The sequence below is a fragment of the Falco naumanni genome, chromosome 12 (assembly GCF_017639655.2).
Source record: "Falco naumanni isolate bFalNau1 chromosome 12, bFalNau1.pat, whole genome shotgun sequence".
Classification (NCBI taxonomy): Eukaryota; Metazoa; Chordata; class Aves; order Falconiformes; family Falconidae; genus Falco; species Falco naumanni.
Window position 1 is genome coordinate 11,740,476 of NC_054065.1, and position 17,645 is coordinate 11,758,120.

General features: G+C 38.5%; 1 protein-coding gene across 6 annotated transcripts in view; it reads left to right on the top strand.

The window, feature by feature from the left end:
• Positions 1–17,645, top strand: part of BIRC6 (baculoviral IAP repeat containing 6) — a 183,434-nt gene that overhangs the window by 6,234 nt on the left and 159,555 nt on the right. For all 6 annotated transcript variants that reach the window (XM_040611995.1, XM_040611998.1, XM_040612001.1 and 3 more), the window contains exons 2-6: positions 8,953–9,134; positions 12,566–12,703; positions 13,110–13,303; positions 15,212–15,323; positions 16,552–16,634. In XM_040611995.1, coding sequence (XP_040467929.1) covers positions 8,953–9,134; positions 12,566–12,703; positions 13,110–13,303; positions 15,212–15,323; positions 16,552–16,634 — 709 coding nt within the window. The remainder of the gene's footprint in view (positions 1–8,952; positions 9,135–12,565; positions 12,704–13,109; positions 13,304–15,211; positions 15,324–16,551; positions 16,635–17,645) is intronic.

Consider the following 17,645-nt stretch of genomic DNA (forward strand, 5'->3'; position numbering starts at 1 on the left):
TTCAAATAGGGAAACAAAGCTGTCCATCCTTGCTGTTATAAGGATTCTTTAATTCTCCCTGAACAGTATGACATCTTTCAAAAATGCTTCTTGGGCTGTGTTGGAGATAAGGCTTACAACCATGGACTCCTGGACAGCTTTTGAATGTATCAGTTTGTTTTAAGTCATGTTGAGAGATAGCTTGTTGCTTATCAGTAGCTACTCAACATGGGTTTTATTTTTAAATAAAAATTTTACATGTGGATCAGTTTACTTTCCTCCTGGTTCTTGAGTGATGTTGCAGTATTGCTTTCTGCTGTCAGAAAGCTGTCCTTTAAATAGTTAATGCCCTCTTAATTGCAATGACTTCTTGCAGTCACCAGATGAGTGCTTACTACTGAGTGGACAGTTCAAGAAAGAAGAGCTCTTGCACTCAGTTCTTCCATTTGTGAGGTACAGATGCATACCAATACCAACACCTGCAGTTCTTTTGGCTTCTGCAGAGTCAGAATACTGGGTGGTGTATTGGCCCAGTTCCTTTGCTGCTTTGTCTTTCGGAAGAGTATCACGATTTGGTAAGGACCCTGTGCACACTGCTAATCAAAAAGTAGACAGGAAGTCTGGTACACGCACAACATTTACTTTGAAGATTTGCATGTATGTTAGGGGAAAGAGCACTCCACAGATAAGGATGGTGCACAAGAAACGGGGGAGAAAGAACAGCTTTTGTTTTACAGCCTAGATTAAAAGTGTAAACTTATGGAAATAACTTACCTTTCAGATAAATATAAATGCTATTATGTTACAAATTTTCTTGAGGTATTTGCAAGGGCTGTTCAGTGAGTATTGATAATTTTTTTTAATGTAACTTAAGAGATGAGAGAATTCGCTTATCACTTAGGTTTGCTTATCAGTCTTGAAAATTAGCAGCATTAGTGAAAACGCATACCCAAGTGCTGGTTAATGAAGGCTTGCATAGCGTAGTCTGTCAGTTCTTCAGTCTCCTGTACAGCTCATGGAGGGAAGACGGTTTGATCCACTACACTTCCCTGACCTGAGTGTGAAGCAGTCAGGAACTCATCTGAGCATTTGGCAGATGTAGAAAAGTTTGAGAAACACTTTTTTACTGGCAACAGGCTAAAGAGACTTATGAAAAACTTGTTGTGAAAGGGAAGAGCTGGGAGGGTGAGGGGTGGGACTGAGAACTATGATGAAGTGGCTGCATGACAGTGGGGAAAGGGTTAGAAAGGGTTAGGGAAGTAGGAAGCTGGGGAGATGGCAGCAAAGACTGGAAGGACTGGAAGTGTTTCATTGAAGAGCAAGAAGGCACTGTGGCTGTTGTGGAGAAATGCTGTGATAGATTTAGTTGGCCTGTCTTCTACAGGATCCTAGGTTCATGTTGTGATGTAATTGACAGACTTAGTTTAATAGTGGGGGTTTTCTTCTGATCAGTTTTCTATAGCTTTTGTAAGTCAGAATTAACAAGATTAGCATTTCTCAACAAATCACCTTAAGATTCCCTCTCCATTCAATACAGAAAAAGTCATTACTCTAAACTTTTGGAGGAACCTGCTTCACATTACCTATATAGATGGAGCCTGGCAAGACCAGTCTTACAAGACTTAATTTAGCTTTTCTGAATGTCTCTTTTTAGTGATAGAGCTAAAGTTAAATTTCTATGGTCACCATGTTCAAATATTCTTATGCTGCAAAGTGGTGTCTTAAACATACAAGGGCCTTCCACCTTGTCAGCTTCTTTAAAGAATCTGAAAAGGCGCCCTCAAGAGTAGTTTCGCTTTTAAATATAGTGGATCTAGGAGAATGTGAGAATGCATTTAATTAATTTGAAGTTCTCATAAGAATTTAGTGGAGTTACAACAGCGTTGGACAAAGTGATGGAAGAACAACCTATCAAAGGTCATTGTACAAAAAGGAAATCAGGAAGTCCCTGAGCAGAAATCGGCAGGGGCTGGGAGTGTTACAGGAAGGTACCATTGTATACATACCCTTTCATAAATTCTTCACTGCGCACCTGGTTTAGACCACTGTCTTAGACAAAGTGTGGGGTTATGTGTGTTTTCCTGTGATCCAGTGAGGTTGCTCCTGTGTTCAGTGTTGTACTGCCTTAAAACTAATGTCAAAAAGAGAAAGGTAGTAACTCAGCAGTCTAACATAGCTGTGGAACTACGGCTGCAGTAATGGAAGACTGCTGTTAGATTTCCTTCTAAACCCTTTTTTCTGCAGGCTAAACGAGCCCTGTTATCTTGGTTTTTCTTCACGTGTTGTATGCTCCATCCCTCTAACTTAGTATCCCCTTGTGGGACTCTCACATATGTGCTGATATCTCGGATGGAGGACCAAAGCCAGACACAGTATTCTTGATGTGGACTCAAAAGTACTGAGTAGATCCCCTGATCTACTGCCTGTGCAATTCCCTGTAACGGTATGTTGCTGTAAGGATGCATTGCTGCTGCTTGTTCAGCCTGTCCGTCACGATCCCCATGTTCTTTTTGCCAAGTTGCCACCCAGACAGTTGGTCCCCAGCTTCTGTTGGTGTATGGGTTTATAGTCCATACCAGCTGTAAGATGTGGCATTTGTCTTTGAGCTTCAGGATACTTGTGTCAAGCCATTTCTCTGGCTTTTTGAGATCCTTTTATAAGACAGCCCTGCCATTTAATGCATTACTTGCCCTCAGTTGCCTCCCATTTCATCCGTGTCATCCATGGTCTTGCGGAAGGTGCGGCCTGTCCCATCATCCAAGCCACTGATGAAGGTAGTAAACTGTATCAAGCTTTGCTGAATGCCACTGGTAACTGGCTGGTCTTGGCTTATTAACTTTATGCATGACAGTCAAGCCAGTTTTTTGCTTGCCTTGTAGCCCAGCCATCTGCTTTTGAGAATCTACTGCTTCTCCCAGGTTGATATTTTGGAAACTTCTTATGATATTGGGGCTTGGGAAGCGGGGAAGCTAAACTGTTTCCTGCTGAACAGTCTTGGGGAGTTTAAAAAGTGCCATAACTGGAGGTTTTTTCTCCTGTTGCAGAGACTGCAGGATACGTAATGAGTGAACTCAGATGCTCTAACCACTTTAGTGACAAAAAGAGGAACTGGTAGTAAAATTTCATCCGGCAAAGAGTCTTTGTTGTGAAATGCCACGATGGGAATTGCTCTTGAAGAATGGGAACTTCCCGTTACTGAGCTGTGAAGTATTCCTTGCCTGTCTCTGGTCCTGGGTGGATGCTGTCATCTTGTCTGTCTGCAATTTGTGAAAGACAGCTTTCTGAAAATTGTTAATCATAGGTTTCACTTCTGAGAGAAATTTTGAGGAAGACACTGTCCTCTGAGAGGTGTTTGCAGGAGAATTGCAGGGGCTTAAATTTTCGTGATTTACCTGAGTTTTCAGGAAGGATTGTAGAATACAATCCTTATGAAATCTTTTGTAGTTTGTTCTCAGGATAATTGTATAAAGCTCTGTGAGCAGTTGCATTTTGTGTGTCATACAAGACAGCAGTAATGTTAGGTACATGGAGATCTGAAACATGAAGAGTGTGGGCACAAAGAGCTCGCCACTGGCTTCCTGCTGATTCAGTCTTGGTTTCAATCTGTAGAGTGGAAGAGGACCCTACGTCTGCAAAGCTAGGGAGGTAGGAACTGCCTTGATCTCAGTGGCTGTTTATGTTCTGAAACCTTTTAAGCATGTTAATGTTAGCTTCTGTTAGTAATTGCTTGATCAGACACATCTAGTTAATATTTATGTGGCAGTCTCCAATGCTTTGGCCCAGATAACACATATTCCTACTCTCATAAGGATCATTAAAACCACCTGTCATATAATGAAACTGACACTGAAACAATTCTGTCCTGTTTGTTGCTAAAGGAAGAGATAATCAAGAACAGGACAGGTGATCTACAGTTTATCTAAATACAGATTTGGCAAATAAGCGAGTTCGAAGGCCCTTTGTAATGTCAAGCTGCCTCCTTGGGCATTCTTGCTGTTTGGAGAATGTTTTGAGTTTTCTTTCCTGTTTCCCCTCGGAATGTGTTTTTGCTTTATTCAGTCATTTTGGACTGCTCTTGCAGGTGATGTGGCAGATGGAGGTGTGTCTGTGTAGTGAAATCAAAAAGAGAAAATACTGCTTGTGTATAGCTGGTTTAAACCAGTCTACATCATTAGTCTAAAATAGCAACTTGAACTTGTTTTCATCCAATAGATTACTTTCCATCCTTTCCTGGAGTCTGAGAATGCTTTTGTTTTGCTAAGGAGGGACCTGTGGAGTGTGTTGGTAGGGCAGCAGAGTGCTTTGCTCAGGTGAGCAGATAAGGGGCTGGGGCTGGCCCTGGACTTGGAAGATAAAACTGCTGTAGGAGGAGAAAAGGAGGAACAAGAGAGAATCTGTAACTGATAAATTCAGTAATGACGAGCAGTCATGGCCTGGGTTTGGCCATGCCTTAGCCATCTTCTGGTTACCGTGTTCCCAAGCGTTCATAACCACCATGTCTTTGTTTCCTTTGGGAGCTACTGATGTAAAACTATTTAGAGACAACTTTCTCCTTTTTAAACCAGACTTGAAGTCGTTTGCTTTTTGTCCTCTTTTGTGTCAAAATGTTACCCTTTGGAACTAATCCGTAGTTGTGACTAGTATAGTTCAGGATGGTTTCCTGCAAGTATAGCAAGTTAAGATACCAAGTTGAACTTTAAGACAGGCTTTTATTTGAACTGTAGAACTTCCTCAAAGTACAAGTGTTCTGGTTTGCTTGCCTTGGCAAAGTTGTGTTACTTAGGTAGCATACAATGAGATGTTATACTTGCTAACTCGATTTTTCAGTTGGTTTTATGATTACATGAAACAGCAGCAGTAGGAAAGGCACCTGCCTCACAACAACGGAGGGCAACTGATACATATGCTTTTTTAATCCCAAGTACAGGTGAAAAATGTGTGAGAAGTAGCTGAGCAGTGTTGTGGTCAGGACGTGCGTTTGTCACTAGTGGAAAGGATAGTTTTGCTGCCTGCTAACCTGGCTTCTGGAAGGAGGATTTTACACAGCATTTTACCGTGAGTGATAGCAACTCCCAAACCTGGAGCTTTACATGCACACTTCACAATAGAAAGGGGAAAATTATTATTTATTTTTTTAATTCTAACAGTAAATTTCAAGGACTTCTGCAGTAGTACCATTCCCTTCTCTTGAGTGTTTGGTTTTTTTTTAATCTCTTGCCTTTCAATAGTTTGATGTTTAAATCTAATGATACAAAGTTAATAGAATAGAAAGGGTTTTTGATCTCTTGAAACTTTATCCATTTAGCTTCCCATGGCTGCAGTATTTTGAAATGAATACTGAGATATTGTTTGGATATTCTAGTTTCAATTGAAAGTGCAAAAACTGGTATCAGTGCACATAATGCGTGTGTTTTGCTGAGCTCATGGGATTTCTATTTCTCAAAAAAATTTTACTTTAATTCTTAAGCTAAAGACCTAGTTGCATTCATGGATTGAAGTTATGGATGTGCCTTTAGATATTTGATTGATCCTGGATCTTAGTGTTCTGGAATTAGTGCTATGATGCATGTGTGTATCATTCTGACTTTATAGCTGTATATAAAAATGTTACTTTATTGTAATTTAGAGACTATTTGGGTTTTTTTGCGTGCTATGCATTGGGAGCTCCTTGTCAAGAGAATTACTGACTTTGTGGTATGTTTTAGTGCCATTCCTGGCTAGCAATTTTCAAGATGAATTATCTTTTTTCAATATTAAAAAAGATCAAAGGTGTTACTATCAACATCTTCATGATGGTGGCCGTGCATATTCAGGTGACAGCCAGTTTCTCTTAAGCTCTAAAGCATTGAGGCTAAAGCTATCAATAGCAGAGAAATGGAGACAGGCTTTTTCATTCTTCTACTTCTTGAAACACAAGGCTGATTCTCTAAGTAGTTGGGTTAATCTTAATGCCTGTGGGCAAGGGGGAACAATAGATGCTGGTTAAACTGTTATGTATTTTTGAAACAAGTTTGGTTTCTGTAATTTTTTGTAGGTCAGGTTTTGATCACCGGAAATTGATGATCTCTGTTCTGTATTGTTTGAAACAAAGGAGGTGGAAGGGGGAATGTTCCTTTTCTCAAATTCTGCATTTCTGCTATCTGATGTTTATTTGCCTTTGTTTAAAGTTTTCAGGTTGCTAGTGGTAAGGTTGTTACGTATGACATACCATAATATAGTATGCTGTTGGGCTTGCACTTCTAGCTTGCTAGCAGCCGGCCAGGTTTCCTAACAGGAACTGACAAAAGTGAGTTTTGTGAGTTGTTCTTTTTTTAATCCTAGACAGATAAGATGGAGGTATTGCAGGAAGCTATCATCCACTTGTGCCAAGACTGAAAAGCAAAATTGTTATAAATTTTTGACCATTTCTCCCTTTACCACCCAAAAGAAATTACAGCTGAAGGAATTAGGGCTAAAATGAGAATCTGGCTTAAGTAATTTAGTGAGTTGGTGTGAAACTTTTGAACTGTGATTTGTGAAGATGCAGATCACTAGTTATTGCTGGTAAACTTAGCCAGGCTGGACAGGCAAGACATAATGCTGTAGTGCTACCGGTAGGTTTTTCAAAGGATATTAGTTGGAGCCCTTTGGCACACGGCAAAAACGTTGATCCTGAGTTGGAAAGGACCCTTCCACCAATGCTCTGAGTATGATTAAACTTTTCTAGGCATTTCTTCTACAGTGGTGACTTCTTCTGTAATGGTGAATTCTAAATTCTTTAGTTTACTGGTTCTCAACCTACTGTTTTAATCTATATGGGCAGTCATAGGTGTTCTGTAATATATTTTGTGACTAGTAGTAGAACCATCTTGAAATGTGTTCTCTGAACTGTAAAATGAAACTCCTAATTTGCAAAATAGCTTGTCAGCAGTTCAGAAGCTATTCAAAATGTATACCAGCCAGTTGCAGAATGTTTCCCAGGGTGTTGGACATACATTTGGAAATACATATGGAAATACATTTCTTGTGCTGTAGTTAAAACTTTTCGGTTTGTTTCTTAACGGAGCAGAAATATGTTGATTAGGCATGTTGTCTACCTCATTAGTAATCTTCATTGGCTTCTAAAAATTGGGACTGCTTACACAGAGGATATTAGTTAGCTGCTTGGTGGTTTAGACATGAGATTTCAGTAACTTCACTACAGAAATGATAAGAGTGGTCTAGCCTGGAAAGTGACAAGGGCTGGGGCTACTGTAGGCTGCTAAACTCCTAGTTGTAGGGCTTGAGCATATTCCTGTGCTTGTCAGGAAATAAGGAAAGTGCAAAAGAAAGTGTTCATGGTGTTGAGTAGAAGTGATGTGTTAAATAAAGTATCCTGTAGCAATCCACCACTTGAATCTTGCTGAGTAGACTGCATACACCGTGTGAATCTACTGAGGTTTCTAGTTTAGGGCATCAGATACCTTTCAGTTTATTTACATAACAGTTTCCAGTAGATTGTTGAAACTAATGCTTTTAAAGCCCTTAAAGCTTGTATTTGAATTTTTGTCAAAAATTTCTCTGTAGAATGACTTCCTCGGCTGCAGCTGTGTTGGCTGTAGAAAGTCTTGTGTGAGGAACTTCAATGTATTGGCAGAAATACAGTTTGAAACTAGTTGATTTGCCATTCAGAGGACCCTTTTTTGTTGAGCTAGGACTAACGACTTCATAGCTATCAAGTGATTTTAGGGCTCTTGAAGTGTTTCTGACTGTTACAGCAATGATTACAATTGCAGTATACTTCATGCAGGCAAAGGCATATGTCCTATATTTTGAGAGTATATGAGTCATTGTTTCCAAAATTTTGGTGAGGAGGGCAGCTGACAACTCTTCTTGGCCAGAGTTTTTGAGAGGATACGACAAATGCAATGCACTTGAATTGATGTGCCCTATATTTGGGGAAGTTCTAATTTCCATTTAACTATCAAAGTGGGAAGATGACAGAATTTTGTAGCTGTCTTTATCTGGACGCCTTATCTGGGTGCGAACTACCTAAATGTTGATTTTTTTAATTATTCATAATAAAAACAGTACCCAGTGTCTGAGGAAAGGGGAGAACAGGGACTGGACTTGATTAATGCAAAATTTAATGAAATTCCTGTTCCTGTGCAACAAGGAGTGATCTATGTTGACGATCCAGCGATTTCAGCTTTGTCCTTTGGGTGATGTGTCCATATACCTATAGCACGCATACAGTCTGCTTCTGTAGCAGCAGCTTACACTTTCTGTGAATTAAGCAATTTGCCTTCTACATGGATAGCATAATACATGGATTTAGTTTTACAATCCATCCAGCCTTAGACACGTCATAATGTCAATTAACGTTAAACTTTTCTGAGGAGGATACCATTGCCATAGCCTTTCCTTAGTTATCTCTTGGTGGTTCCTCCATCCCCACCAAACTTCTTTAACCTGTTAGGTCACGTATGCAGCGCTGAGCAGAAATAAGCTACCGCAGTGTCTCAGGGGACCTGTGTAGCATTGGCATGTTATGTGCTGTACTTAGGTTTTCAGGAGTCTGGGTATTGTTTTGCTTGATGAAATGTTGTTAATCAGCCTTAATGGTAGTTTAGCAGTTTTGTCTTAATTTTTATGCTGACTGGTATAACTTAATTCTTATTAATTGTCAGATAACATTAAGTACATCAGGTATCTACATTAGACTTGAAAACACTACTTTAGGCCTCCTGGTAGGAACAGGACTTGAGTGATGCTTCCTTTATAGGAATAAAATAATTGTAGTTGTTGATGGAATGTATAGAATTTGGTTGGTTGGTTTTTGATGTAGGAAATACAAAAATCTGGTGAAAGTTGTAGCTAAAATGCTAGTTTTTTATCATCTCAAGAAGTAAAGATTTTGCTGAAGTTCTATGTTACTTTCTGGAACAGATATTAAAGGTCTTTTTCAAAAGCTGTTTCCTAATTGGATCTTGCTTTTTGTCTTTCCCTTTATAGCTAAACCAGGTGGACGGGTGAAATGTCAGTATATTTCTGCTGTGGATAAAGTGATCTTTGTGGACGATTATGCAGTAGGATGTAGGAAAGATCTCAATGGCATCTTACTATTGGACACAGCTCTGCAAACACCTGTTTCAAAACAAGATGACGTGGTTCAGCTTGAATTGCCGGTTACAGAGGTGAGATATGGGGATGGGGGGGAGGCAGGGGAGAATATGTAAATAACTCAGTCAGAAATACTGAAACCAGACATTTGACCCTGAGTTTCTAGTGTGGTATTAACAGCATGTAATGGAAAAGTTTCTTTGTTATTAGCTGTCATGGGGCGATAGCTTTTTGCAGGTACCTGTATCTCAAACGAATAAGAGTTTGCCTCATCAAGAGCATGTTATTGCAGACACAAGAACTTTTTAGTGGCTAGGAATAATAGGAATAAGGACTAATTTCCAGAGCTTTGTTAGTGCTTATGTATGGAATCTGTATGCACTTCTAGAAGTCAGTCTGGGCTGCTAGGCATCCCTGAATATTTTTTTTTTAATTTTTTTTTTTTTTTTTTTAGCTTTTCAGGGGAAAAGAGACAGTTAAAATCAGCTAATGTAGTGTTGGTATATGTGAAGAATTAATGTTTGAATCTGACTTTTCTGGCTAGGTCCATTGGTCTAATAAAAGACTTTTTTTCCCTGCAAACTGGGCTTCCCTTTTAGGTTTGGACTATCACAGCTGTAACACGATTCCTCCTGATTTGAGAGACAACCCAGCATTTAGTATCGCTTCAAGTGAAGCTAATGTATACGTTTATATTTTTTTAGAGTCGTGTTGGTTTATGTTTAGCTAGCTTAGTGTTTATTAGGTGAGGCAACATGTATGTTCTTATTTTCAAATGTTGCCTAATGCAAGATAGCTAATAATTGTTTCTATTCTAAGGCACTTGGTGATGAGGAAAGCAGCTTTCACCTTTGTAATGATTATGAAGTAATAGACCTGGGAAGTAAATCTGTACCTCACTTTCAATTGCAAGCAAGATTAATTCTTTGTTTGGGAAAAACATAGAGCATCTGCCAGTGATAATATTTAGAATAGTGTTTACAGTCAAAAAAACCCCAAACCTGGACTACTAGATCCAGATTCTGAGTCTTTAAAGCACTCTGAGAAAAGAGCACTTCCCATGCACCTCTGTGGGAAATGAATTTATATTTAATGATGCACCACCAACAAAAACTTATCCTGAGTATTGTTTTAAAATATGTATGCACTCTTGGAATATTGAATAATAGGTGCTTATTATGAACCAAGAATGTGTGTTATATGTGAGGTTTAAAACTACTTGTCTTGAGTAGAAGCAACAGCAATAAAATGTTACTTCATAGAGGTCAAAGAGAGCTTTCCAGGCTCCTCAGGCTTTTTGCCACTGGCATAATTTTTATACTCTTTGTGGGTAACTACGAAATCTTGGTATGCGTGGCAGAGTATGAAGAGACAGAAGTCAGCATTTCCTTTCATAAGTTTTGCTGTCACTGGTTTTGCAGTCTCACGTGGTTTGCCAGCTGAGACCACATCTGGAGTATGGTGTCCAGATCCAGGTTCCCCTGTTCAGGAGAGACAGGGAAGTACTGGAGATGGTCCAGCGGAGGGATCCAAAGGTGATGAGGGGACTGGAGCATCTCCCTGATGAGGAAAGGCTGGGAGAGCTGGGCCTGTTTAGCCTGGAGAAGGGAACACTGAGAGGGATCTTATCAATGCATACACATCTCTTAAGGGCGAGTGCCAAGGGAATGGGGCCAGGCTCATTTCAGTGGTGCCCAGTGACAGGACAAGGGACAGCGGGCACAAACTGAAACATGAAATTTCCCTCTCAATATGAGGAAGAACTTCTTTACTTTGAGGGTGGCAGAGCACTGGCACAGGCTGCCCAGAGAGGCTGTGGAGTCTCCTTCTCCGGAGACATTCAGAACCCACCTGGATGCAACTCTGTGCAACCTGCTGCAGGTGACCCTGCCTTAGCAGGGGGCTGGACTAGATGGTCTCCAGAGCTCCCTTCCGACCCTGGCCATTCCGCGATTCTGTGAATACAGCCTGTAGGTTTGTGTCTGTTTTAGCTAAAGACTCTTTGGTTCTAAAGAGTTTACAGACCCTTCTTTCAAGGTTAAAATAGACCACTTCTCCACAAAAGATCCTTTCTGTAGAAAGGAATAGAAAATACTGTAATTCAGTAGCAGATCTGGGGAGTTGATGGCCAGATCAGTGAGGTGGGAGGAGAAAAATCAACAGTCTTCAGTTCTTGCTTTACATTTTAAAGATGAGTTACCCAGGCCTCAGAAAGTTTTAGTAAATATTAAGCAAATATCATACAAACACATCGGTCCACCTCTTTTATCATCAGAAAGTCAAGAACCTTTATCTAAGCAAGAGCCTTTATTTTTTGTTAGTCTCTAGAACTGTTCTGCAAATTTTTGCACTTAGTCTTTTTATGTGATTGATCTGCTGGTAATGCTTTGCATCTTTATGCATTCCTAATTGTCAGCGTTGAGAAGTTATGATGCAGCCTCTATGCTTTTTTTATTTCCCCATAGAACACTGTAAATTTACGAACTTCCAGAGTCTTTGTGGTGTACTTCTGTCATCTGCAAAAGACTTGGGAAGTACAAGATACCACAGGAATTGTAATTGTCTTTTTATTGAAATCTGAGAAACAGATACAGCCTTAACTAGGAGACTGATTTGCCTTATTTTCTGTCTTTATTCCTGCGAACTCCTGAAGGACGTAACCAAGTAGTCATTTGACCCATTCTGTTTGGAGCAGTTTGTGGCTGTTTAAAGGACTGACTGGCCATTGCCCTTAGGAAATACTTCCCCGTGTTTGTAACTTGAAAGACTTCATAGAACATTTTTCAGATGTTAGCCCAACTAACAACAGATACAGAATACTCTGTGTTTTGCACACAGAGCATATCTTTAAATCTCATCTGTTGACATGAAGTTAGCAGACAGAGGGACAAGGTAGAAACAGATGGGATTTGGAAGAAAAAAGTCTATAAATGGATGTTTATAGTGTTACTTTCCAGATGCATTATTTCTGAGCTTCAAAAATTTCTAGATTCTAAACTAGCCTGGTTTTTTTCTGCCTCGTTTTCCAGCTTCATTATACTAGCCATTTTAAGTAATTTATCTCTAATTTTGTTGCAACATTGTTTTTCTCATTATCATCTAACTTTTTTAAGATACAAAGCTACTCAGAAAAATGTCAAGACTTTGTTCTTGCTCTCACTTTTTGTCCCTAAAGCTGAGTGAATTCTTTTGAAGGGAAAGCATTGGGCAATAGATGTCTCCTTTTTTCATTGGCTTGAATATGTGTTCTAATTGTTTGTATGACTGACTTGTTTAACATTTGGTGGTAGCGCCCTTGAGGGAACTTGTAGTAATTACTGTCACTATTGCTGAAGTGATTGGCCTACAAAGTAAAATTTGGAACTGCTTGCTCAACTCTGGGTCTTTTATGGGAATTATGCTGATATAATATACAATACATTTCCTGGAGCAACAAAACAGGTATAATTCTTCTCTGTAGTTACTCAACATGGATGCTAACTTCTCTTGCGCATCTGCATTTTAGGCTCAGCAGCTGTTATCTGCTTGCATAGAAAAAGTAGATGTTTCTAGCACAGAGGGATATGACTTATTCATCACACAACTGAAGGATGGTTTAAAAAATACCTCACATGAAACAGCAGCAAATCACAAAGTTGCTAAGGTAAGAGTTTGTCTCTGTACTGTCTAACATGGATTACCAAATCTGATTTGCTTGGCTACCATTATTGAAGCATACAAAATGCTTGACTTAGTGGTGCATTTTGTTTGAAGAGGATGTAATATGTTATGTGTTTCTTAGTGGGTCTGTGTGAAGTTTCACTTATTAAGGGAATAAACAAGGTTAGTTTCTTCCTGATAAACCCAACTGAGCTTAAATCTGACGTTACTGACACTTTCCTTGTATTAAGTTCATGTTGCTTTTGTGTGCCTCTTCTTGTGTTATTTCTTGAAATCAAAAGAGAGTGCAAGCCGTGCATTTGTTTTTGGGTTTGATGCTGTCGTGATCTATTTGTTGTTTAGATACTAAAATTTTAAAATACTAACTAGGCACTTTTTTCTTAATTTAGTGGGCAACGGTTACCTTTCACCTTCCTCATCATGTTTTGAAGTCTGTCGCCAGTGCCATTGTAAATGAGCTCAAGAAGATAAATCAAAATATTGCTGCCTTACCTGTAGCATCCTCTGTGATGGATAGGTTATCTTACCTCTTACCCAGCGCGCGACCAGAACTTGGTGTGGGACCTGGTCGATCTGTGGACAGGTACATTAAGACAAAATATGTGATAAATCTGATTAACAATTAGTAGTATCCGAGTAAGTTCTTAAGTGACTTTTATTTGCCAAAGAAATGAGTCCTATTCTGTACTTTCTTGCTCTTCCACATACTGCTAATGAACTGTTTAATGCATAATGTGTTGTACATATTATAAACTTAGAGAAATCTTTATGGGTGCCACAAGGCTGTTTTGTTTGTATTCTGACTTTAATGCTAGGCAAGTTGAATTTGCTTTGCTCTTGATCCCAGCATATACTTTCAGAAAGATAACAATTGCATCCCTAAATATAGGTCCCTAGGTGGTATTGTAACATGTTAATGTGATATGTTCACCGAGGCTTTACACTTCATCGTGTTTGATTATGAGTTTTATCTGAACAGTCTGGTGTGTATGACTGGTTACTGGCATTGCTCAAATTAGTACTGAAACGTTACCAAGACAGCAATGTTGAGATGTTCGGAAACTGCACAGCTTTAAGAGCCCATGTATGCCTCTTTTGAATGCAAGGGGAGCACTCATTTGTCTAGCAAAGATAGAGCATATATGCTATGCTGCATTATTAATTCAGTTCCTTTTCCTTCATACAAGAAAGAGTTACGCTCGTGTTTTGTGTTTAGGAAGTTGTTGCCTTTGCAGAGTGTATATATACACTACTTCTGAACTCTAGTCAGCTGCTATGTGTTTGGGGTCAGAGAAAATTTTACCTCAGACTGTTGCTTCATTGCTTTCTGATCTAAGTGATAATGTGTACACAAGCAAGTAACCCATTACTTAACCTCCAGAAGCTGAGACTATAGTTAGAATACTGATAAATCTTTTAAGTCTATAAATTAATTCCTGCTTGAAAGTTTCTCTACAATATTATTTTGCAAGCGTATTATCATTTCTTACAGGCCAAATAATTTAACAAAATTAATTGCATTTCTTATTTCCCCTCCCCAAGCCTCCAGGTCTACATGTACCTTGCCATAACTGTATTTTTGATTTGCGCTCTCAGAGATCTGTCTCTTAAGATGGTATAATGTCAGTTAAGACAGCCCTTATGTAGGTGTTGCAAGAATAGTTTACTTCCTTGGTAGGAGATGTTTTAATGCATTCATTCTCTTGTAAGACAGCAAATGTGTGCTGAAAGTGAGGGGCAGAAACAAGAAGTGAGGCACTTTTCCATCTAGCAGGACCCGTTCCTTGGATGATACTGGAGAACAAAACTTCTCTCAAGGAAAAACAAAAGCTGATAGTTGTTTCTTACGTACAATTTCAGATGAGGGATGTGCACTGAGTGCATGTGGAAAAGAGAGGAGCTTTTCTTTGTAGATAATGAGTTGCAGAGGAGTTCATATTTTGTGGCTTAGTAGTTTATAATTTTTAAGTTTATAGTATGCAGTGAGTGGTGAATGTTGGAGGATTTGTACCATGTATTCAGTTAAGACTAAAATATCACTTTTGAGTAGTTTTAAATATGCATATTCCTATCTGTTCAACTAATAAACTCAAATTTCTGTAGTAGTGGTCATGTTAAAAAAATCAACTCTAGCAGTTCTACTGGGCTAGATTCTGCATCTCCCCTAAATGCAGAGTAGCTTTGAATATCTGATGCTTTTCTGCAGTTAGGCAAAAGAGGCTACCTGGAAGCTTATTTTATTAATCTTCCTTTTAAGGCCTGTAGGTTGTTGCATCTTTTGGTCTTCTGCTGAGCATGTTCTTTAGGCACCCAAGTGAGAGAACTTTGTAACTTTTCTGTAATTGTTAATGATAATTTTAAGTATAACTTATAGATAAGTAGCTGTGGTATTCCTAAATGCTTACTAAAGCATTGAAAATACCTCATAAATAGTTTTTTTTTTTTGCTCTAAGTGGCAATTTTGGTAATGTAGACTTTTTTACCTTTCCAGGTCTTTGATGTATAGTGAAGCTAACAGACGGGAGACATTCACTTCATGGCCTCATGTGGGTTATAGGTGGGCACAGCCAGATCCTATGGCTCAAGCTGGGTTCTATCACCAGGTAAAAGGTTTAGTAGTTCTGCAGGGAAAAAAGTCCCTTTTTTAAATGTATTCCTTCAGTGATGCAAAAAGCATAAAGAAAAAGTTTGTCATTCAGCTGTTTCTTTATTTTAAGTTTCAGTTTCTTTTTTGCACAGATCACAGAAAATACTGTTCTGAACTTCAGCACATAAAACACTTCTAAGTATCAGATTGATCTGAGTTAATCAGCAGTTATAAAGATGAAATTGGTTGTTACGTAGTCTCTTTTCCTCCTTGTCAGACTGTTAAGTAAATATCCTTACTTTTTGTAAGTAAAGCAAAACAAGCAATAAGCTTGACATGTGAGCTCTCTAACACTTTCCTAGTGGGACTTAAAACTGTGTTGTAATAAACAACAGTTCTAGACCACATTACAAAATTATTAAGCTTAGTGAATATTTTATTCAACATTTTATTCCACTGCTTCTGCTTATTAACATTTTTCATTCTTTGAAATGATTTTTACTATTAAAAAATCATTTAAGGTATGGATTTAGATAATGATGGCTAGGCAGTGCATATCAGTAGATATCAGTATTGTCTGCCTCATTATGTCAGCTGCAAAGCCTGATAGGTACAAGTGGATAAAGTTCTTGAAAGATTTCTTAAGCTTGTTCAGGAGGAGAAATGCAGGGGATTCATGTTCGAATTGCATTTGCATATTCCCAGGTATATCTTGGTGACTCGAAATGTGATCATGAAAATGCTAAATTTTAAGAGAACGGAAATTTCCATTTTTTTTCCTCTGTCACTTCAGCTAGCAACAACTGTTCTTTACAGAGGAGTGATACAGAATGCTTTGTATTCCAGCAGATTGGAGGCATAATAAGAAATACTGGTTCAACCTGTGTTGCATACAGATGTACAGTTATTCTACTGAGGTTCTAATTTTTTTGGACCTTGTCAATGTTTTCCAAAGAAAAAAAGTTTTAGAAGTGATGCTGAGTTCTGTTCCGTGTCTGCGTGGTTTTTATCCGGTGGCTTGCACAGGTGTTGGTTTTGAACCTCTTCAGTAGTAATGTGGTGTATATTTTCTTTTTTTTTTAGTGTGAAATACTGCCATTTTATAGTGTGTAATTTGTGGCCTTTTGTAAGTTTGATGTGGTGCTTTGCTATGCCACTAGAAGAAGAAGAGGACTTGATGACCTATTTAGTGTTTCATAGTACATAGCTATATAAATATCAAGTGTTTCTTGTTATTTTTATAGCCTGCTTCATCAGGAGATGACAGAGCAATGTGCTTTACCTGTAGTGTGTGTTTGGTATGCTGGGAGCCTACAGATGAACCTTGGTAAGTTCAATGATGTTTAGAGTAGACTTAATTTTGTGCTGAATAGGTTAGAAATCTTTGGAGGACAAGGATCAACGTTATCTTGATGGCATTTCTGGTAAGTTTAGGGTGTGTCACTGACAAGAATGGATTTCCAGAATGATTCCATGGGACAAATAACAAAATAATTCCCTGTACTATGTCAAATTTCTGTATAATAGTAAACCCAAGACATTGTAGTTGGTTTTATTTCTTAATTCTGATTTGCTATTTCATTTCAAATTGTTCCATGCCAAAGATGACAGCCAACATTTCTTTTCATGGATCTAACTCAATCTTCTGTATGATTGTAGCTAGAACGCATCTTTTTTTAAGTTCTTAAACTGCAATGGCCATGCAGTGCATATTTACCTTTATGTGAAGTTGCAAAATCCATTACTAGTTTCCTGAATTGACTAAAATTGTGCATAGTGACAGAAATACGGAACTTTATGTTGATATTTAAAAGGTTCCTTAATGATATTTTTGTCTTGAATATTTGGTAATTTATAATCATTATTTGAACACATCAGATTCCTGACTTGCTGGAAACTTTCTTTTTAAATATTATCTTCGTAGTTCTTGTCTCCTCCTTTCCCTTCTTAGTTTACGTATATTTTGTAGTAGTGTGATTGCTCTTTGCCATGTCTCTGCCTTAGGTATATATTGGGATTATAAGGTTTTTTCATGCTTCTTGGTCAGTGTGTCATTCAGGAGTAAATTCAGTTTTGTTTTTTATGAGTGTGGATGTAGAACTGAAGACGGGACGTTGCCTCATCTTATTAAGGTCACTTATAATAACACTTGAGTTCTATTGTACATTCTGTAGAATTCAGTCTGTGCTTTTCTTCATGAGGACATGATGGGCTACTGCCTATAGAACAATTTTTTTTTTAATGGACTAATTATATTAAGAGCACTGTGTTTAGATTCCTGCATTTGAATATGAATAGCCAGTAAGTGATCAAAGGCTTTAATGCAGCCTACTATTGA